Raw genomic sequence first — 23,412 nt, 5'->3', positions numbered from 1 at the left:
ATACAGAATATTGTGCATGACAATTGGCACATTCTACTAGTAGATGAACAGACACATAAGTTGGTGGGAGATACACCTAGATTCACTTTCAAAAACAATAAAACATTAAAACAGTCACTTTGTTATAAGAACAGTGAAGCAAGAGTATCTGAGACAATATTTTTTAGTACCAATAAATGTGGAAACTGTGCTTTTTGTTCCTATATTGATGAATCGAGATACTTTAAGCATCCTGATACAGGGCATTTATGGGAGCTTAGATGTCAGGGGATATGTAATAGTAGAAACATTGTATATGTGGGCCATTGCACTGCATGTTTCTCCTACTATATAGGGAAGACCAATAGGTCTCTTCGAGAAAGGATAAGAGACCACGTTTACAGTATTCGTAGAAGAGAGGAATACAGTGCTATAGCAAAACATGTCATTCAGAAAGGACCTGAACATTCGTTTTTATTTCAGATTTTACACATACAACCACATAATAATCGCTTAGGTAACATTATCAATGACACTGAAAATGCAGAGTTGAAATGGATTCTAAGATTAGGAGCAAACAGAGGGAGGGGTTTGAATGACACAATATCTATAAAACCAGCTCTAAATGCTAGGAAATTGAGATAACTTGCCCCCATCTATTGTATCTACATATATATAGGTATCTGTACAATTATTTTATTACATTAGTACACCATATTATATTATACTATTTTTAAGAAACTGAAAGTCAGCTTTCAGTGAGATACTGTTTGGTTTACTTATTTGATGTCTAGCTTCAGTAGTTACACATTAAATGGAGTTTAATTGATTAATTGTTTAATAGACTATACCATGATGCATTGTATTTAAACAGTGTTTTTTTGTAAGATTTTTAACGTCTGAAGAAGCGGAATGTGATTCCGCGAAAGCGCTTACGTCCTGTTCTGTTTTATTAATAAATTGCTGGTGATTTTAAGAAATTCATCTACGTGAATACTTTGGATTATTTTCATTGTTGCTGAATACACCTAATATATATATATATATATATATATATATATATATATATATATATATATATATATACACACACACACACACACACACACACACACACACACACACACACACATATATATATATATATTATATATATATACACACACACACACATATATGAATAACAACACGAAGATAACCAACAGTTAAACTGCTACGACCATTCCAAATTGCTGAATAAGTACGGACACCACATTAGCGCTTTCATTCACTTTATTCACTGTGAACGTCATCAGAAACAGTTTGAACTCCACCCCAAAGTACTTTTTATAATAAAAAAGTCACATGATAGTTTCTTATTTACATAATTAATTACATACCAATATAGAACATAAAACAAACATAAAAGTTACAACTAGAATAAAAAATAATATTATTAAACATATGTATGTTTATAAATAAATTATTTAATGTTTCATCTATAAAAAAACATTTTATATTAATAGTTTTGTTTAAACCAGGAGCATAATCAGCGCCTAAATGTAACTGCCATAAAGATTCCTTACATTCCAAAATAACTTTACTGTCACCCATAAATGCATGTTTAATAACACTATCCAAAACAGAAAAGGTAAACTTCTTAAAGTCTTTACAGACAGTAGAATGTCTACCTAGTGCATTTGTTTGATCTTTTTTCTTTATTGCCAAAATATGTTCACGCATTCTTTTCTTTAAGCATCTTGTAGTCGTGCCTATATAATAATTAGGGCATGAAAGGCATTGGGCAACATATATTACCATTTCACTATTGCATGTATAATAACCAAATTTCCCAACTGTGTTTCGTTTGGGGACAGTTTAACTATATATATATATATATATATATATATATATATATATATATATATATATATATATAAATATAAATATATATAAATATATATAAATATAAATAAATAATATTACACAAGACGTTACATATTTGTTGACCCTACAGCTTTATCTTTACTGAAAGATAACTGCTAACAGTACAACAGGTTAAAATTCTATGAAACAGGATTCACACTAAGGTGCCACAGATATGAAATAAATGAGCAGGAGGCCTTGGTACCATATCACTGTTAGATATAAAGCTCTAACACATCTTCACAAAACTTTGTGTCTGTACTCGTAGTACTTCTTAACTTGCTCGTTATTTACATTTATCTGAGCAGATACCAAAACAGCTACTTTTGATTCAGTGCTCCTCTGTTACCAAACTAAATGAATGAATTGATACATGAATAAATTTCTCATAAGGTGGGCACAAGTTTACACAATGTCAAAGTTGCTGAAGAGATTGATCTTACCTTTTTGGTTTGAAGACTACTTTCTGTCCCCCATCAAGTATAAGCAAAGCCTTCAGTTGTGTCCCTTTGTATCCTACATCGGCTTTTAATATTTTCTTGGTGGACATGGCATGGAGTATAGCACCAAGTTCTGGAGTGTCCTCTGGGTAAACTTCTCTTGGTACCACCCACTGGGCTGCAATCTCCCAAGGAGACTGCAATGTATGATCCAGTCGCGGGTTAAGATCCACTTTCAAAGTGTCCATCATGCGATGAAAAGCTCGGAGATCCTCCCGGTTAGCAGCAGATGTGTCAGAGTTGTCAATAAGGAAGACTTTGGTGAGAATGAAAATGACTAAAAGAATAGCCAAGAGGACAACTCTTTGCTTCAGCTTCATGGTGACCCTTGACTCCTCCTCTGCCCGGACAATGCCAGGCAGATGGAGACAAACGTGTCACCAAATGGACTTCTCCAGCAATATTCACCCAGACTCTGATAACATTTTCACCATATCTTTCAGCATCCTACAGAAATAAAATGTACAGTGCATTAGAAATGTATAACTTCCAAGAGATGTGCACATTAAAGATGCAAATGAATACCCTTCTAAATGTTAGCCTTTCCGGCCTGATTATAACAGTTTTTAAGATGCAGCTCGATTCTGGACGCTTAGCCAATACTCAGTCATAAGTCCTGGTTCAATCTAAGCATTTCATGTTCTGAATTACTCACTTCCAAAATTAAGGGAAAATATTAACAATGCTCATTGGAGCTTTTCTCCCCGGTCTCCACTGAAAAAAGACTTTTTGTCCAGTGGACACTACCTGGTAAATAAATAAATAGCCTTAAGCATATGACCACATGTAAAGTTCAAAAAGCCCACTTCCTCTTTATTGGTTCTCCTTGGCTACAAGATGTTGATAATCTCAGCCACATCATCCAATACTGATGGGAGACTAAGGATATACACCATTAAATATATTTTGCCAACATCTCAAGGTGAAAAATCACCACCACCCATCCAGTCATCCAAACTGGTTCATAAAGCAGCTATACAAGTATTCTGCTTGCTGTGCAATGGCAGCTTATCCCACAGGCTAGGGATATGTTGGACTGGGGCCCGGTTATGTCATCGGATGCAGATTTGTTAGTGCAGGCTCACAGCTCTGCAGCTGGCATTTACGTCACTAGTGGTTCTATTTAGGTGTAGGAGTTCAAAGAGCCTGGGTGATTCACCACAGGACACTCCTTAGGACTCTGTACGAGACGGAGTAAAAGGACAAGTCTTTTTGGTCCATTACCTTAGCTAAGAGTATTGACATCACATACATTTTTGGTGATTAAATACTGGAGGTCTCAAGTTGGTTTAGGTACAAGTCAAACGAAGCATTAGTCAACGCTGGGCCTAATGAAGGGAAAAACAGGGATGCTATAAAAATGTTTTGGGACCTTGGGAAATGTACAATGCAGGATAAGCTGGGCAAGACAGAAGAAATTTCTAAACACCACAGAAATGTGAGCCTGAAGGAGATCTTTATCAACATGGGTATCCAAATCCTGATCCATTATAAAATTCCACTTAAATCTGACAGGGTTAACTATATGGTAAGTGGAAGTAATGCTAGACTTGCCAAAAGAAATTATGCTGCATTCCTTTAAGTGAACACTAAGCTCAAGATTCACACAATAAGTATTTGTTGGGTCCACCCCTTGCTATCTGACAAAGCCCCTAGTTTGTAGTTAATCATCCAGTAAACTGGTTAGCCGCAATCCCTCAACATTAGCTTTTATGTCAGAGAAAAATACTCTGGGGGGGGGGGGTGGACAAAGTCCTGTGGGACACTGCTGGTGACTCAGTGTCAACAGCCTTTAGAAGGTCTAGATAGCTAGTATGAACTATTGCATCTTTTATCTATGGCCTCAGTAACCATTTCAAAGTCAGGATCTGGCCTAAGAAAAGGTTCAGAATCCAAACCTGGCTTTGGTGGTATATTGCCTATGCACCAAAGTGCGGTGAATCCAGGAATATAATGTCACTAATATATCCTTGTTCATTAGTTACTTATGTTCCACAACCTTGCACATAATACTTCATATTAACAGTCTATTCTCCAGTACCTTCGGGGGTGCAATCACAGCACATGCTCTGATTAAAGAGCTGATGAAATGATATTGCTTAGTATGTTCAACAATTACCCATGGTTATTTTAACTTTGGAAAGTGCCAAAAACAAACAGTCTAAAGGGATTTCTGAAGAGGAGTTATGAGGATAAATGGGGAGAGGGGTAAAGTTGTAAAATAACTTTGCCACAACAATATTAGCAATGTCATCGATTCAGAGAAGGAGGTGCCATTAGTGAAGATAAATACAAACTGCTGGTCATTTCTAAGCTTCTTAATAAAGCCTTAAAGTTACCTTCTGATTTAACTAACTCTAAATTCTTAATTAGGTACCTCTGAGGGATTTGTGTAAATTACAAATCCCCTTTGTACTGACCACAGCAGTTACAAGGCAAATGAGAGGCAATCTTCTCCTTGTCTATCTCAACCTTCATAATATTGTCCTCCTTAAAGCAGATGGTGTATGTCAGCCCACTGATGTAGTTGCAGAGAATCCCCCAGTTTCTCCCTGAAAGATACAGGGTTGCCACTAAACACAGAAAAGCAATTTGTCCCACAGATAGGGCGATCGGTTCATGCATCTGTCCCTCCATATATTATTTTTTGTATCGGAGCTTTAGAGTACTGTGAAATTTTGGACAGTTTGTCTTATGGGGGTACAATAAATCTAGTATAGCAGGGTCTCTGTTGGTATGGAATGCAAGATTTATTTTGTCTCCTGTAAGTGGTCATGAAGAAATGCTAGGGACAGGGCTTCAAGCCTATCTTGGTAGCTAATGGTTTGTAGACTAATAATCTATTACATTAGGAATCTTCAGGACCATCCTAGCTGCAATGCACGTCTGGCTTGATACATGCACAAAGGGGCATTGTACTCTATTACTGGTCTAATTAGGACTGAGTAAAGGACGATGACGACTACCATGGTAATCTGGAGAGGGATACTGGCTACGAATGAGTGGCGTTTAACAAAACGCAACAATATTGTACTTGTTTGCATTAATTTTAAGTCCTTTCTCTGTACAACAGTGACTTTGTAAAGAACAATTCGTGCTGCAACTATTTTACATCTGGACAGAAGTAATTTGCCATTGGCAAATTTGGTTAAACACAGGACTGGATTTAAGGTATGGCGATCAGTAAAGTAGATCTATAGACCTGAGGGTCTGTGGTACGGCCCCCTCCCTTTATGAAAAGGCATTACAGCAGTGGTTTTCCATACCTTGGGAGTCGTGCTCTGTGACATGGTAAGTTAAACATGCAGTAAGAGTCCAGCTTGGGCATGTTTAGCACAATATTAGGCATCCAAATAAACTGTCTGTGCAAACAGAAGGCGTTTTTATTTTTTGATAGCACAGTTACTACTCTATTAAAATCTTAGAGGGTGTACAGGGCTTGTGGAATTTGAATGACTGTTTCTGGGGTAACGCTAACAACTAAACTCAGGCTCCATGCAAGTAGATTTATCGTTACAGTAAACACAGGTAATAACACTTTACAATATTCTGAATTAATCCTAAATGTTCTCAATTTTCTAATGTCAGTAAAGGAGGATCTGTAGTTATCCATGGCTTCCAATGCTTATTTTAATAAGGTCTAGTGCCAACTAAAAATAATAAAGGTTCCTTGATGACATTTCAAGAAAAGTTCTTCACAAGGCATCAAACTTCGCTTATTTATACAGACATCACCAAGACGGTTTCTTTTTAAATTGCACATTATATATTTGTTTCTAGTGGGATGCCTTCTGTACAAAGTCACCATGTCCTCCTTGTGTTTGTGTGGGTTCTCTCAGGATGCTCAGGTTTCCCTCTACATTCCAAAGACAAGCAGTAGGTGGATAACTAACACACACAAACACACACACACAGTGGTGTGGAAGAACATCCATTGCAGGGCTGACTAACCAGCAGTGAAAACTGGATCTAGATGATTGTCACTGTTGATGCGACACCTAGACCCCATGTGCAAAAAATGGGAAAAGGGATGTGAATGAATGGATGGATGGATGGATGGATGGATGGATATTCGGTTCTAGTGGAAAATGCTAGATCTCCACAATTATGCAGAGTTGTATGGCAATCTATGCAAGTGGCAACTGAAGCTGCTTGGAGACTAGTGAAACTGCAGTTAAGCTGTGTGATGAGCGGTCAAGAAGGTTTGCAAGTCTAAAGCCCTTAAATTCAGAATATTTGTTTTTACAACACAGGAGTTTGCAACTTTAAAGGAAAAGGTTACTAATTTGCAGTCTGAACTGACAAAAAAATATATAAAAATAAAGATATTTAAGGCATGATACACTTGGGGCTATGATGGTTAAGGACCAGGTCCAGAAAGTTCAGACCCCTTGTGGGCTGGTTAACCATTTGCCCGATGAATTTGTCATTTATTTGGTCCAGAATTTTTGGACATACCCAGCTCTGAAGTTGTGAAGCACATCTGTTGTTTGAAGGATGGTTTCCTTTGGCTGTAAGCTTAGTAAAAACATAAATCTTTGAACACATGCTGGGCATTTTACCCTGGAATAAAAATGTTTTAAATGGTTAGGATATCGCGCAAGCTCTGGATTCAAAGATAGTGATCAACAATTGTCTATAATGTGATAATTTTATTCGGTGTTAATATGTTTACAAAATGCTCTGAGATTTGAAGAAAGGACCTCCTGCATATGAGGCAGATGTGCTAATCACTACACTATAGAACTCTAGTGCCGAAATCCACACTGATCTCCTCTCCTGAGGAGCACCGCAACGCCACAGAAGTTTCACATAATGTCATAAACGAACAAGTGCTACTGTACGAAGTCTCAGGAAATTAGAGAAATGCAACTCTCTCCTATTCTTCCCTAGATTCTGTTTTATTAAATGTTTTTAATGCAAGTTAACTGAAAAATACTTCCACAGGTTTTGCATCCAATCTCTACATTCACATCTGAAGTCCAGCCAGTTAGCCAGGTATTACAAACAATGAAAAATACAATACAATAGCCCTTTAATATTACAAACATGTTAAAAACGGTTTTACAAAATATTATTAGGTCTAGGCACATTGAAGGAGCTGAATTAGCCTAGAACCACCCTACCGAAACTTGGATTTAGTACTTTTTGTAAGAAACTAAACTGACATCACCATTCTGTAAAGAGGAACTTTGTGTCTTGTATGCATATGTATGGGAGATCTGGCAAAGCATATTAATCTTTGAAACAAGGGAGCTGCACTATTACCAAGGAGAGAAGAATGCAGTTTGGTACAGTGTTTTTCAGGAAGATCTACAGAAACAGCACAAAACTATGCTACATCAAATTATATACTGTACAATAGGGTGCATTCCAGAAAGCTGAATTTGTACACAATACTAGAGTATCTCTTCACATTACCTACTAGAGTACATTCAGTAATGTCACATGTATTTCGCACCCAGTATTAAAACACTATCCATCTGCTGTCCAAATACTCTCAGTGGTGTGAGAAGCAAGAAATCTGGGCTGGCTTAATGTTTGCCTTCTTGTGAAATACCATTTGGAGTTTAGGAGTACATCCAACACAAGGGGAAAATGAGGACCCGCACTGCAATGGATTCTGCCATTGTCAAGCAGTAGAACATGAAAGCTGTACCAAATGAGGACCCCGCACTGCAATGGATTCTGCCATTGTCAAGCAGTAGAACGTGAAAGCCGTACCAAGGTTGCTCTTGGCACTCATGCCAAAAGCTCAGAAGGTCAGAAGCAAGGAGGTAAAACAAAATGTAAAGATGGAAACACAGATAAAAGAAACAAGCACAAGACAAAATGACTAACCGGCCACCTGCAGTGGTTCTGACTGAAACGAACAGAAGCGGAATAAAGTAGATGAAGAGGAAGAGGAGGACAAAACAGTGAGGAAGACTGGTTTACCTTGAAAAGGAAGAGAACAGATCCAAAAGTTCTAATCCTTTCAGTGGAGAATTCACTCTCGATACAAAGAACATATTTTATTCCGGTGGCTTCAGCACATGAACAGATGTTAAATGAGTACTCAGAGGTCTCTGATTTTGCACTACCAAGCACAGGCTACTTCTGCAGATAGGCATTGCTGTGTTACTGATGGCTAGTATTTAGAAGACATTTAAGTTGTGTCCCATTATTTTTTCTGCATAAAATGTATTAAAAAAAAAAAAAGAAAAAGAAAAAAAAAAAAAAGAAATGTATGCCAGGTCAGACTTTGGGTTATTCTTTAGTACCTGTGCATGGCAATGTGCATGTCCTTCCAAATCACTGTTGCAGTATTCGTCACCTCTGGTAACTCCTGGCAAGGATAGCCCAAATCCGGCCAGTATACTAAAGATGTTATTACCAAAGAGTGTCATACATAAGACGTATGCGCCCTGCACAACAGTAGGGCATAAAAGCAATGTATGCATGCTTTCAATCCAGAAATTCACTGCTGTCAGTCTGAACACCATTCTCATACGTTGGTCTGAACGCCCTTCTCTTTGCTGGTTACACTTAGCCCACATATTTAAGTTAAGTACCCCACAGAGGTTCCTTTTTCCTATATTTTAGAGCAGGTTACAAGTCATCCAACAAAGAGAAATGTCAGAGTGGGAGGCAGATTCCCCATAAGGACCACCATGCCAGGCGACGGTTTTGTTTAGGCACATTCCACAACCACTCAAATGTTCCATCTGTCAAGGCTTTTGTACCAAAGACTTTACCATAGTCATCTTTCTACCCTTTCCATTTATCTCTAGAACCAATGTCTCAAGTGGTTAGCTCAAGGAACCATGGCAGAATCCGTTCACCCTGAGGTACAGCTGCAGCTCAAAAATGGATGGCACAGTGGTGCAGCGGTAGCGTTGTCGCATCACAGCAAGAGGTTCGATTCGGTTCAATTCTTGGCCGGGGTGCCTTCTGTGTGGAATCTGCATGTCCTCCCTGCATTTGTGTGGGTTTACTCCGGGTGCTCTGGTTTCCTCCCACGGTACACAGCCATGTGTCTAGAGCGTTTCTCCCCGGGCCTCCGCTGAAAATTGGCTTTTTATTCCAAGTCGGACTTTCCCGGTAAACAAATGTTAAATAAATAAAATAAATAAAAAGCATACTGCTGTCTAGTCTCCTCTTAAGGTGCATGAGGACCCAGAGGACAGCCTGGTACTACTGTCTGTTTCTTCTGCCATGACCTCCTCGGAGGCCGGCACAGAACCTGCTTCTCGCACATCCTTGGAGCCCTTGCAAATGTCCACCAAATGTTGGGGGGGGCAACCATGGCTAAATATCTCCAAGAGGCCTAAAGGGATTCCTCAGATCCTTGTTATTAGGGAAGAGGTGCCGACCACCTTGACTGAATCCAGGCAGGGGTCCGAACCACAACATTTTGTCAGAGTGGACATCCCTTTGAAGAAGACAAAAAACCTCCTTGGTCCTTTACCCTCAAAAAGGGCATGAAACCTAGAGGACTCCAAGTCTGAGTCTGATGCTGACTCTTTAGCCTACTGATAATACTTCTAGGCTACTGCCGTCATCTAAACTCCTTCTGTCAGACAAGGACATTAGAGTTATTGGGGATGATTGGTAAGGTGGTTTACACTTCTGCTACCTTAGCCTTTAGGGCTATAAATTACCAGACCCATATGTCAAGGTCTCTTTCCCAGATTGTGAAGATGGTCTCTGACATGTCTAACTGAAGGTAATGCCTCTGCTCCTTCCTTACTATGGTCCACTTCTCAAGTTGCCCATCACTCTAAAGTTTAGCTATGATGCAGCAGATGCCTCCTCAAGGACAGCTGCCTCTGACTCTGTAATGAGGCATTATTCTTGGCTTCACCTTAAAACCTTCCCAGATGATATTAAAGCAAACTCCTGGATGCTCCTATGGATAAAACAACTTGTTTTGCAAGGTTATGCAGAGCTCTTTAAGACCTTGCAGGAACAGGGTAAGGCCTTGAAAGATTTGAAGCACATTTGTTTCTCCCATTCCCAAGTTTCAGAGGGATTAACCTAGTAAGACTGCCTTTTTGTGTAGACTGCCTAGACAGACTTACAAACGTAAGAAGGCTCCAAGACTTGTTTTCTGATCAGCGTACCCAAACATCTAGGGCCCAAAAGCAGTCCTTTCCAGATAACTTTGCAGCCATCTGACTTTCTGCACTCCCTTCCTCTCAGCCAGGTTCCCTTGTACTTCAGGCTTTCTACCCTACTCTTCTAGTTTGGCAAAAAAATTACCACAGACTCTTGGCTTCTCTACAAAATCAAGCAGGGTTACTTTACGGCCTAGAAAACCCTTTCCTCCTCCTTTGGTATCCCTCAATCTCCTGTACAACTCCTCTCTCATTTTGCAGGAGTATTGCAGGGTTTGTCAGATCATGGTACCATTCAACTGGTTCCACAGACCAAGAGGGGTCTAGGGTTTTGTTCCAGAATGTTTCTCGCCCCTAGAAAAGTGCAGTCTTTGAGACCTATCCTGGATCCTTCCTTTCTGAACACTTTTCTCATAGTGCCATCCTTCAGAGTGCTCTCTTCAGATTTCTCCCTGTTGCTTCCCCAGCCCATTCTGGTTTACCTGGGCCTAAAGGCTGCCTACCTTCATATTCCTATCCACCCTCTATTCAGGAAAATGTTTGTATTTCATTACTTCTTCTTCTGTTTTAGTTCTCTGCTTTGCCCTTTGGGATCTCAAAGGGACCAAGGGTATTTATCAAATGCCTAGCTTCAGTGGTCGCCTTTGCAGGCTTCAAGGCATTCAGATTTTCCCCTGTCTGAACAACCTCTCGATTCAGGCCCCATTCCAAACCAAGCTAGTGCAGGATCTTCAATTTATTTAGCTTTTACTGCACAGCCTGGGGTTCACAGTCAACCTTCAGAAGTCAGTGTTGACAACATCTCAGAACCACATCTATCCTGCAGGATCTAAACTGTTCCCATGCTAGCCTCTCTTCCTACCACCAAGGTTCTGTCTCACAAATTTTCTTTCCCCACCTCCCTTTCCTGTCTTATGACCAGGGAGTTTCTAAGGGCTCTGGGGTTCATGGTTTCTATCATACCCATGCTTCCCTGGGCCAGGCTTTATATCATCATCATACCCATGCTTCCCTGGGCCAGGCTTTATATCATCATCATACCCATGCTTCCCTGGGCCAGGCTTTATATCATCATACCCATGCTTCCCTGGGCCAGGCTTTATATCATCATACCCATGCTTCCCTAGGCCAGGCTTTATATCATCATACCCATGCTCCCCTAGGCCAGGCTTTATATCATCATACCCATGCTCCCCTAGGCCAGGCTTTATATCATCATACCCATGTGTTCCCTAGGGCCAGGCTTTATATCATCATACCCATGCTTCCCTAGGCCAGGCTTTATATCATCATACCCATGCTTCCCTAGGCCAGGCTTTATATTAGAAAGTTTCAAAGGTATTTCAGATCAGGGTGGCTTCAACACTGCCATCCATTAGAACTATCTAGTTCCTCTGCTCCCTTGTCTCAAACAAGAAATTCACTCAATCCAGGTTATCCCTTTCAACCTCAGCCATCCCAGGTACTCTTCACAGATGCCTCAGAGCTCCCTTGGGGAGCTCCTTCAGGCACCCTGAAGGTTCTGGGCCTTTAGTCCCCTAAAGAGAGGGAGATCACATCAGCATCAAGTAAATGAGGGTTCTTATTCTGGCTCTTCAAGCATTCCATTCGCTCTGGGTGCCAGATCCCTTGAAGGTTTTTGCAGACACCACCACAGTCATCTCATGTGGCGCACAAACAAGCGAAGGGGCATGAGGTCTTACCTTCTTTGCAGACTAGCCCTTTAAGCCTGGGAAATAGCCATCAGTCAGCAGGTGACCCTGCAGGCAGACTATACACAGAGCACAAGCTTGTGGTAGATTCTATCAACATGTCCAGGACAGAGTCTCACGAACAGATGCTTCACAGACATGTGTTTCTAGACATAGCTCATCGGTGGCATATTACTCAAGTGATCTCTTTGCCTCTCCTTTGAACAGTCACTTCTCTCCGTTCTGTTTCAGATTTCCAAGTCCTATGGCTTGGAAAGTGAACACCTTGTTTTTTTTCTTGGAAGAGAAGGTTCCTTTACACCTATCCTTCTCTTCTTCCCATGGTCCTTCACAAGATAAAGGGATATCCCAAAAATCTTGTTGGCAAATCCCTTTTGGCCCAGACAGTACTGGTTCCCCTTCTTATAACATCTAACGAGGGGCAATCGGCGCAAGTTACCTTACCCCATGTACCTTTGCACATAGAACAACGAATATGTCTTTCACCTTCACTTGTCCAATCTTCAACTGACATCTTGGGTGACAGGGTTTTAATTCCCTTCAGAAACCAATGTTTTCAGGATTTGCTTACGGTGCTGCAGGATAGGGAAAGTTATACATGTCCAAGTGGAAGAGATTTTCTGTCTGGGGTCTTCAACATCACCAGGATCCATTCTCAGTGGGGAGGTCCCCTTTGTTTTTTCCTACCTGTGTGAACTGCTACATGCTGGCTTAGCATATTCTTTAGTAAAAGTTCATGTCAGCAATTGCTGCCTGTATGCCACTGAATCCTCTTTTGACCTCTAGATCTGAACTCAAGCAATTTCTAAAGGGTGCACTTTATATCAGACCTCCAAGAAAGCTTACTCCCCTTCTTGGGATCTTAATTTTGTCGTCTTAAACCTTACTCTGGCTCCTTTTCAGCCTGCTGCCACTTCTTTGAGACACCGCACCTGGAAGATTGTTTTACGGATTGCTTTAACTTTCACCATAAGTGTTTCTGAACTCCAAGTCTTGATGGGGGTCCCCCCTTTTTGTTTTTCATACAGACAGGTCTCTCCCCGTATGAATCCTTTTATGTCCAAGGTGGTTAATGAGCTGTCCCTTAAAATCGGTCTAAACAGCTTCTTTCCTTTTTCTGCAGTCTGTTAGTGAGAAGTTTCTTCATACCTTTATTTTGTCTATAACATCTGAGCTGTCTATGCAAATCCAAGGCCTTTCATAAATCTGATCAACTTTTTGTTTCTTTTTGCACCAAGACATTGGGTTTGGCAGCCTCAAAAAAAAGAGTCTCCTCCTGGATTTCATTGCAAACAGTTGTCTGCTTCTGTTAGGGCTCATTCTACTAGGGGAGTGGCTTCCTGGGGGGCTTTCTTCAAGAGTTTGGTCACCAACTCCATCTCTGAAGCTTGTACTTGGTCTTATGTTCATACATTCACTAAACATAAACTGGATGTAATTTCCACAGCCGGTTTTGCCACAGCTATCCTTCATGGGTTTATGGACGGCTTCTCCTTGCCTTCATCCTTCCCTGTCTTCACTGTAGCTTTTGTACTCTCCCAGAGGTTAAGAATACTGCAACAAGTGATTGGGAACGGAATAGTACTTTTGTGCAAAATCTTACCATAACGGTAGATGTCCTCCTTTTCACAGCTGCAGTATTCACTCCCTCCCCCTTTTCTTTTCCTCTTCTACCATGGATGGTATTTTCTTTCTGGCCAAGAGGTGGTGCTCCTTCTTGGGCTCATATTTCTGGATGTACATGTTCTCCTTTCCACTGGGGGTCCTAGTTCTCTCGGAGTACTGCACTGAGAGCATATGTACGTCACTTTTATGTCCTACGCTTGTGTGAAATGTACGGCTGGACACTGGGCTATCCTTTGCAGGATATCCCACAGGTACTGAACACTGAAACAGTGAAAAGGACATGTACTATTATAGTAAGATTGTACACAAGTGTACTTTCAGTGTTCCTCTGCACACTGCAATGCATGTGACAAATCTATTTGAAGGAAGGGGGTTTTTATTAAAACACCTATAATTCACTCAGAATGTATGTGGATTTCAAACTTTTTGCGATATGTACATTCTAGCTCTGTAAAAAAACAACGTATTTGCTCAGGTACATTCCTGGGCTGAGCCTAAAAAGGTTCATTTGGATTAGTGTTCTATCCCAGTTAGAAAAAAATCAAAAGCAAGCAAGTCAAACTTCCTTCTTACTCTTTTCTTTGGAAGTCATTCGATAGTTACCATTTTCGTATTCATGTTCTTTTGACTAGTAAGCCATTACAAACTAATGTAAATGCAGAAGCAGATTTTTAATTGTGGATTACTTTTAAGCTGCATTTGTAAAACAGTTAACAGCATCATTGGTGCACATGGCACGATTAACACGAACTAAGCTTGTCCTGACAGAATGCTGCATAAAATTCCCCAAGTTGAACTGCATCGCCATCAGATTCTCACGTATAGCCTTGCGTTTAAAAGGTTTGTTACAGCATACTAAGAACAGAAAAAAGTTTTACGAAGCTTTCACAAATTACTGACCTAGTACAAAATGCCCTTTTCCAAGTGTGCTTTGTGAAGTAAAGCCTTAAAGCTAAGGACCTCATGAAGAAGTCTTATGTTATACAGAATTATACCTTAATTTACTCAAATCTGTTTAACAATTAAAGATAAAACATTCTGCCGTTCGCGTACAGCGGTGGATGTGAAGTCGACCAAGCTTCCCATTAAGTAAGCGGTGCTCTACCAAAGGTAAGGCATAAGTGGGAAGTGGGACAGCATTCACTCACTAAAACTTCAGCTTCCCACACAGAGGTGTAAAAATGTAGTTCTATGCAAGTTAATCATTCTGAATATGTTATGTTACTATCAAGTAATGAATACTGCTCTAATTTGTCCCCCTGTGTCTTCAGGGTAGATGCCATGCCTTGGGTTTCAGAACAGAATTCTGGATTGTTTCAACCAGAATAAAGGCAGCTTATGACAGACTACATCAATTTCTGACGGGGATTGATTACACTACAGTGTTTCTCAAAAGGGACATCACATGCCCCACCCCCCTTACTTAACCGGCAGGGATAACCCGCAATAAATATGCAAGAAGTTCATTTCATTTCTGTCCTGGGATTGTGGCTTCAGCGATACAGGAGAAAGAACCAAGGTCATGGTGCAAGCGGAAGTCTCCCTTCAAGGATGCAACTAGGCCTAAAAAGTGACCAGACTATGGAACACAAAATATTCACATATTTACAAAAGATGAAAATGCAATAAAAAGTAGGAAAGCAAACATGGAATGGAACAGAGATATAAGCAGGTGGTTACCTTGTGCTGCTTCAGCTGCCTGTACTAGATGTACAGCATTTACAGGGCACGTTATGAAACATAAGGACTGGCAAACAGCACTGCTCTCCCCAAAGTGAAAGGAATCCTCTCCAGCTGCAAAAAAACAACAAATGTTAGACAGCTACACGCAAACCAAGACTCAGCATGCTGCTTCCTAGACAAAGGACTGGGAGATCCCCCCAAATTCCTACATTAAAGGTTTGTTCATTATCACAATGGTGAAACGGCTGCCTTACAAATAACTACTGAGACAGGAAGAGGAGTTTATCCCTGGCCGTTTGTTCCTACTTGTCCTCTGGAAGTAGGGGGGCTTTTAGCTGGGGAAAAATAATCAAACTACTGTACAGTCTACCACAAGCACTGAAAACCTTTCTTAGTGTCAGGGGTTCAAATCATGTAGCTATCTATAGTAACAGCACAAGGCAAATATTCAGCATAAGTGAAGGACCTGTACATGAACTAGACACTGCACTGATATTCAAGTATTCCAAAGTGATCTGTTAATGAAAATGGTCTTCCTTATACATACAGGCAGAATTCAGAACTTTACAACCCATCATAAACAATTTAATGTAATGCTGACCATCTCATCTTCCTCAAAGCAAGCAGTTTGAATGTGCCACAGTGCTCTCCCCACGTCAGAGACCATATGAGTGGAGTTATTATACAGAGAAAGTCTGCATCAGCAAGGTATACAAAATCATGTGAGTGCCTTCCAAAGATTAAAGTTACCTGCTGTGCATGACGCACATCTGTGTAGTAAAAGCTATACAATACAGTCAACCTAGAAGATCTCTGCAATGAAACCACCGAAGTTTACTGCTGTATTGCATCTACCACTGGGACACTGACAAATTATATTTCTTACCAGCCCAATTACAAAGGAAATAAAAGCTGCTCAAAAGGCATCTCAATGTAGAGAGACTGCCAGTCACTCATCTTGCTTATAGGCTCATAGGTAGGTATTAGGCTATCGGCCCTAGAGCCCATACAAGCCTAGCCAAAAAATATACCCTGGCTTTCGCCACCCAAGAAAATTATTTTCCTATGCCCCTGTCAAGCAGAGCCACAGAAGTGATCCCCGGGGTGAATTTCCCATCCAATCATCAAGATTTTTCTTGGAGTGCTAATGAGGAGCTCTGTTTGACATAGATAAGTAGTCTGTTCCAGAGTATGGGAAGTCTCTGGGACAGGAATCTATCCCTCCAGCATGTTCTGTTTATTGTGGTGACAAGGTTAAGGTCCCTAGAGCGTGTAGCTCGGAGGGATTGGGATTTCTTTAAGTGGAGCATGTCCAACAGCTCTGGGTTTGACATAGCTTTGTAGGTTAGGCAGAGATCGCCCCTGAGTAGGCGATATACGATGGAGTAAAGCTGTAGTTTTTTGAGACGGTCTGCATAGGGCATCTGTTTGAGGCCAGTAATCCTCTTAGTGAGGTATTTCTGTGGTCTTTCCAGTTGTTGTAGATGTCTTGTGAGGTACATATCAAAAGGGGTGTTGTACTCTATAATGGGTCTAATGAGTGATGAGTAGAGGGGAACAATGACCTCTTTTTTTCTGGATGAGAATCCTTTTGTGATGAGATGAGCCACGTAGAAGGATTTCCTGACCACTGTGGCGATGTGAATATCAAAGGAGAGACTACTGTCCACCTGTGTCCCAAGGTCTCATCACATTTTCGGCATTAAGTAGACTACCAGCTATGTGGTAGGTAGTTCATGGGTACAGAGTTTTTACCAAAGGGGATGACAATACACTTTTTGGTATTGAGCTTCAGGCCATGGCTTTGACACCAGGTATCTGTCTCAGTGAGGCCCTTTTGTAGTTTGTCCACATCGTTAGGAGTTTCGATTATGGCTCCTAGTTTGCAGTCATCTGCAAACTTTGTTAGCCAAAGACCTTCTGTGTTGACCTGCACTTCAGAGAAGTAGATACCAAACAGGAGAGGACCCAGGACTGAACCCTGTGGTACTCCACCTGTCACTGGCCTGATGTCGAATTTGGAATCCACTACTTTCACAGTGTGGGTTCTGTCCGTGAGCCAGTTGGCGACCCATCTTATGACATAAAAGATTTATACCTAGTTTAGTGAGCTTATCTATAATTCCAGAGTGAGGGATAGTGTTGAAAGCCTTGGCGAGATCTAGATAAGCTGTGTGAATCATTTTACCATCATCTATGGCTTTGGTGACTGCTTCAAAGAAGTCAATCAGATTTAGGAGACATGATCTACCTTTTACAAATCCAAACTGAGTACGGTCCAGAGCCAAACTGAGTAGGGTCCAGTAGGGTCCAGAGTTTGGACATTACCAATGTCTTTGTTTATGAGTTCCATGATGATACGTTCCATGGCCTTGCAGACCAGGCTCGTCAGGCTAATGGGGCGGTAGTTCCCGGGGTCCGTTGTGGCTTCCCCTTTGTGGAGTGTGATAACTGTCGTGGTGCACCATTCAGTGGGTACAAAGCCTGAGGTGAGGCTATGATTGAACATGGTACTTGGGTAGGGTGCCAGTTCATTCTGTAGTTTGCGTAGAACGCAGCCTGGGATATTGTCAGGTCCCATGGATGCTGTGTTTTTTGGCTTTGGAGTGTGTGTTTTTTACCTGTGCAGCCGTGATTATAGGAACTTTGCATTCTTCCGGTATAGAGATGGGCCCTCTAGGGGGTGAGAGGGGGGTAAAGTCAGCACTGAACCTATCTGCTAGGATGTTGGCAATATCAGTTGGTTCTGTATATTTAGTGCCATTATGCTGTAACTCAGAGCAGATCTGAGTGTTCTCATTTAGATTCTTGACATAGCTATAGAATGCTTTGTAGTTGTCTTTAGAGTCAGTGGCAATTTTGTTTTCGTAACTAGCTTTGGAGGATTTTATGAGGGATCTCAGCTTCTTACTGAGGTTGACCAGGGAGTTCCTCCAGTCATGGGATTTTACTCTTTTTTGCAACAGTTTCTTTCTTCTGTTGTAGAGTTTGTTTATGGCGGAGGACCACCAGATTGGCTTCCTTTTTTTGGAGGAGAACATCTTGGTTCTATTAGGGATAGCATGATCCATGCACTCGTGTAAGTGCTTATAAAGTGCATTTGTGTAGGATTCGGCAGTCATACCTCTATTGTCCGTCTGCATGGGTGTCATGAAGTTTGCCACTTCTGCCTTAAGAAGTGTGAAGTTGGCTTTTGAGAAGTTTTTTACAATGGTTTCCCTAATTGGGGCTGGGGGTGGGATGTGGATGTCTAGGCAGATTAGCTTGTGGTCGGATCTGACAGAGGAATTGACCTCTGGTGTTTCCCATGTTGGTGATGACCAGGTCTAGGATATTGCTGCCCCTGATGGGGGTGTGAATAAGTTGATCCAAGGCGTTGGAATTTATGAATTCTAGAAAACGTTGAGCAAAAGAGTTGGTACGAGTAGTTTTCCCAGTTAATGGTGGGGTAGTTGAAATCACCCATTATTAGGGTGTTGGGTTGTACCTTAATACTTTCCAGTGTACCAAGAAATGAGGAGTGTGAATCCTGGGGCATGGTGGGGGGGGTCTGTAGCAAGCTACAATTTGGATTGCAGTCTTGCCCAGAGTTAGTTGCACTTGGATAATCTCGGATGCATTATGCTGTGCAACTAGCCTGGAGGTGTGGATATCCTTAATGAATATGGACACGCCCGCCTTTAGTGCTTCTTTCTGGGTTAGGTGGCTGAAAGGTGTGGTATGAATTGAAGCCTGGTAATGCAGGGGTGCTCTCTGGAGCTTTGAACCAGGTCTCTGTCACTGCACAGATGTCAATGTTCTCCATTTTAAGGAGTGCCTCAAGTGAGTGCATTTTGAGGTTTAGACTTCTAGCACAGAGTAGCATTACCCTCAGATTTTGCTTGCTTGTACCGGTTACGATGGTGAATTTGTCATTTGAACCTTGCCTAAAAAAGGCACTATAGGGGTGGCAAGAGTCTTAGCCAATATCCGGAATCCTAAGGGCGACAGGTGCAGGCCATCTCTGGCAAAGCATCGTGGACTGTCGATCAATGTCGTCCCAGGCAGACAAATACTGGATCCCCTTAGAATGACACCAGAAGCTTAGCCAATTGTTGAAGTCAATCATTTTGTCCTTGTACTGTGGTATCATTCTGGGTGATGGCAGGATGCTACTCAGGGTTAAGGTCATACCTGCCTGGGATACAAGATCGGAGAGCTCCTCCATGTCTCTTTTCATGTAGTCCAGGGAGGTACGTCTCAGGTCATTCACACCAACATGGACAATGACAGTGTCATATTTTTACTTATTGTGGAGTGACCCGAGTGCATGCGCTATGTGGCGGATCCTGGCACCTGACAGGCAGCTGACAGTAACTTTCTCCTTGTTTAGTCTAGTGAGTGGAACATCAGTGTACCTGACTATAGAGTCACCTATGACTAGAGTGTTGGGTACGTTGTTATGCCTTATGGGCTGTGGTTGAGTGGCACACTGAGTTTGTGGGCTATGAGTCATTTGAGTTGTGTTGGGGGGTGGAGTTTGCTTGCGTTTATGCTTTGGATGTCCCTGATGCTTGGGCAGGTTTTTATTGACAACCTCCGCGAATGTAGGTGTGTGTTTTGGTGGTGTGGGTTTTGAGGGACTATGTGATGAGTGTGGTGCAAGTGTTTACCCTCTCCTCTTGACTGTCTAGTCCAGTCTTGGGTGAAGAGAGCTTTGCTTCCAGTTTGGCTATATAAGTGCAGCTCTCACAGGTTGTAGTGTTGGGGTAGTAGGAGGAGAGGGTTGTCTGTGTACATGAGGCAATTGCTGCATTGCCCCAAGATGCCCAGATTCATCAGGTAGACAGGCGAAATCACTGGGAGCTGACCCTTAGACATGCCTGGATAAGTGCTTATTTATTAAGTACTAAAAACTGCTTTCCACTAGACAAGTGAGGAAAGTTGAGTGCTATAGTAATTTGCAGCTTATGTAGTGCTTACGAGTTCTGAACAGAGTGCCTGAAATCAGAATATGATTTTACTGCACTCAGTTGAGTAAGCAAATGTGATGGGTCCATAAGGAGTATCCAAACACAAATTTACAAGAGGGGCAGGCAGTTTCAAGGCCACTAAGATTAACACCAAAACAAAAACAGGGAGGGTGGGTGGGACTAACTGAAGAGCAGAGTCAAAACTTCCAGTTCAGTTAATATATATTCCTGCAACACAGTTAAATCAATTTAAATACTGTATTCTTTGAAAAAAAGTGCAGATAAAGGTACTTAAATTCTCTTATATGTCCAGTTGAATATAGCTACATCTTAGCCGGCCAAAGCTGAGGTTTTTAAGCAGAAAATATTTCAAACTGTACCACTTAAATAGGCAAGGACAGGAAATCAAAGAATGTGGCTACCCCCACACCTGTAATTACTAACAAACAAAATTCAGCAAGCACTGACTGAAGAGCAGAGTCAAAACTTCCAGTTCAGTTGAATATTTTCCTGCAACGCAGTTAAATCAATTTAAATACTGTATTCTTTGAAAAAAGTGCAGATAAAGGTAATTAAGTTCTCTTGTACGTCCAGTTGAATACAGCTAGATCTTAGCCGGCCAAAGCTGAGTTTTTTGCAGTTCTGCTCATCACTTTGCCAATGAACCATTCGAAGTCTGCAAATACCCTCTCCATCTCAAACACCCCGCTTACAGTCTGGTATGTCTACAAAGCAGGTTGCATCTGTACCCTGAAGGTAGTGTTCAGTCTGCTGTTTGGACAGTAACTACAAGTGAACAAGAGCAAGTGGTCCAGCAGGAATGATAGCCACCACACCCTTTTCATTAAAGCAGGCTGAAGCCTGTGGTGTGGCAGTCAGCATGGTTGCTTTACAATACCCAGTAGGCTGGTTCAAATCCTGGATGAGGCACCTTGTGCATAAATACAGCATGTTGTGCATAAATGTGGGTTCCATTGGACTCTTGTTTCCTACCATATTCCACTGGGCACATGACCCAAGACAAAAGCAGTTCCAATATACCCTGAATGTGTGCATGGTGCAGGCGTTTCCTGTGACAGCCCACCATCCTGTGCCAGGATCATCTTTCTGCATTATGCCCACTGGCTAGTTAGAAAATTAATTTATGCATTCATTCCTTTTAATATTACCTAATTAAAGAATGAGAAGCAATGACAGACTCAAAAGGCCATCTACAACATACAGAAAGATTAAGCACGTAAAACTAGAAATGAATGAATGAGGCAGAAACAGTGTTGGATTCCAAATGGCCAAATATAACTTTCAGCAAAGCCAGGACATTAGTAAAGTGACCTAGATGGAATAGAAAACTAACAATGTGTAGATAGGACTGAAATGCAGACAAAAAAAAAAAAAATCAAAAAAGCATTTTAAAATATTATTGTGGACTTCATCATCAAGCGTCAGGGCTGGTAACTCGGCACATAAAAATCCACTACCAAACATTAGCGGACCAGAGTTCCGCTGTGGAGACCCCTAACCGGGATTAGCCGAAAGACACAACACAACATTGTGGACTTCATCTGAACAAATAAAGTACAGTTTTGTACCTACCATAAATGTAGATGTTCGAGGATCCACATTGCTGCAGTCCTAACTATTGGGTAGTCCGCTGTCCAGTCGGCCCGAATACCAGAGTATATGGCTGACGTCGGTCAGGGCGCATTAGACTGACGTCAGTACGTCAGGGTACTAATGCGCATGACCGACGTCATATCCTCAGTCTTTTCTTGCCCCAGATGTCAGAAGACCCTAAAAAGACAAGGCCCAATATACCTGCACCAAAAATATGTACAATATATACAAAAATATCAGCATATAACCTCACCTACACAACCACCCCTAAACACAGAGGGGAAGGAGGGAGGGTAAATTGGACTGCAGCAATGTGGATCCTCGAACATCTACATTTATGGTAGGTACAAAACTGTACTATGTTCTTCATTCCACATTGCTGCAGTCCTAACTATTGGGTAGAATCCCAAAGCAGAGGTAAGGGAGGCTGGCAAATCATAAAGAAGCAGGAGCTGACAACATGCCTTGCAAAATAGCTGTGGCAAAACCAGCCCTAGACTTAGAGTAGAGAGGAAGGTGATAATGCTTAGAGAAAGTATGCACTGAACTCCAAGTAGCTGCCTCCAAAATATCCTTAGTTGCCACCCCCCTTAGAAATGCTGTTGAAGTGGCAGTAGCCCTAGTGGAATGAGGCCTAATCCCAGCTGGAATCTCCTTGCCATGATGGGAATAACAGAATGCAATGCAAAACCCAATCCACCTAGAAATAGTTTGTTTTGACACAGGCTTGCCCTGAACTCAAAGCAAAAGAAACAAACAACTGCTGAGACTGCCTAAAATCCTTAGTCCTGCTTAAATAATAACGCAATTGCCTGTGTACATCTAAAGTGTGCAAAATCTTTCCCCTTTATTTTGGGGGTCTGCATAAAAAGTAGGCAAATGAATAGTTTGGTTTAAAGCCACACTAGAAACCACCTTAGGCATAAAGGAAGGATTAGTACGTAATGATACCCTATCCTTATGGAAAATCAAAAGGGCTCTACTGCCATAAGGGCCTGCAACTCAGACACCCTTCTTGCAGAAGTAATAGCCAACAGAAAAGCAGTCTTCCATGACAAGTATTTCAATTCAGCAGTAGCCGCAGGCTCAAAAGGTTGTAGAGTAAGTTTTTCCAACACAAAATTGAGATCCCAAGCAGGAGTAGGAGCTCACGGGGGTCTTATATTCTTTGCCCTCTAAGAAACTGCTTGAACAAAGGATGCGAAAACAATGGTGGGTCACAATCATAGTGAGCTGAAATTGCTGCAGCATGAATCTTAATGGAAGAGAAGGACAAACCTTTGTCCAATAACTCAGTAAGATATTGAAGAGCCACACTCAAATTAGGCTCAGAAATCTCCAA

The 23,412-nt window shown here is 41.4% G+C and overlaps 1 protein-coding gene across 5 annotated transcripts in view; it reads right to left on the bottom strand.

Moving 5' to 3' along the window:
• The window catches only part of FAM20B (FAM20B glycosaminoglycan xylosylkinase), a 381,708-nt gene that overhangs the window by 266,905 nt on the left and 91,391 nt on the right, over positions 1 to 23,412 (bottom strand). For all 5 annotated transcript variants that reach the window (XM_044085258.1, XM_044085253.1, XM_044085257.1 and 2 more), the window contains exons 2-3: positions 15,502 to 15,615; positions 2,328 to 2,831 (exon numbers count right to left, since the gene is read on the bottom strand). In XM_044085258.1, the coding sequence (XP_043941193.1) occupies positions 2,328 to 2,704 (377 nt within the window). In that variant the 5' untranslated portion in view covers positions 2,705 to 2,831; positions 15,502 to 15,615. The remainder of the gene's footprint in view (positions 1 to 2,327; positions 2,832 to 15,501; positions 15,616 to 23,412) is intronic.

Source organism: Protopterus annectens, chromosome 10.part0 (assembly GCF_019279795.1).
Source record: "Protopterus annectens isolate FY-2018-M chromosome 10.part0, PAN1.0, whole genome shotgun sequence".
Classification (NCBI taxonomy): Eukaryota; Metazoa; Chordata; order Ceratodontiformes; family Protopteridae; genus Protopterus; species Protopterus annectens.
Note: the sequence above shows the minus strand (reverse complement) of the source record. Positions and strands in the feature narration are given on the sequence as shown.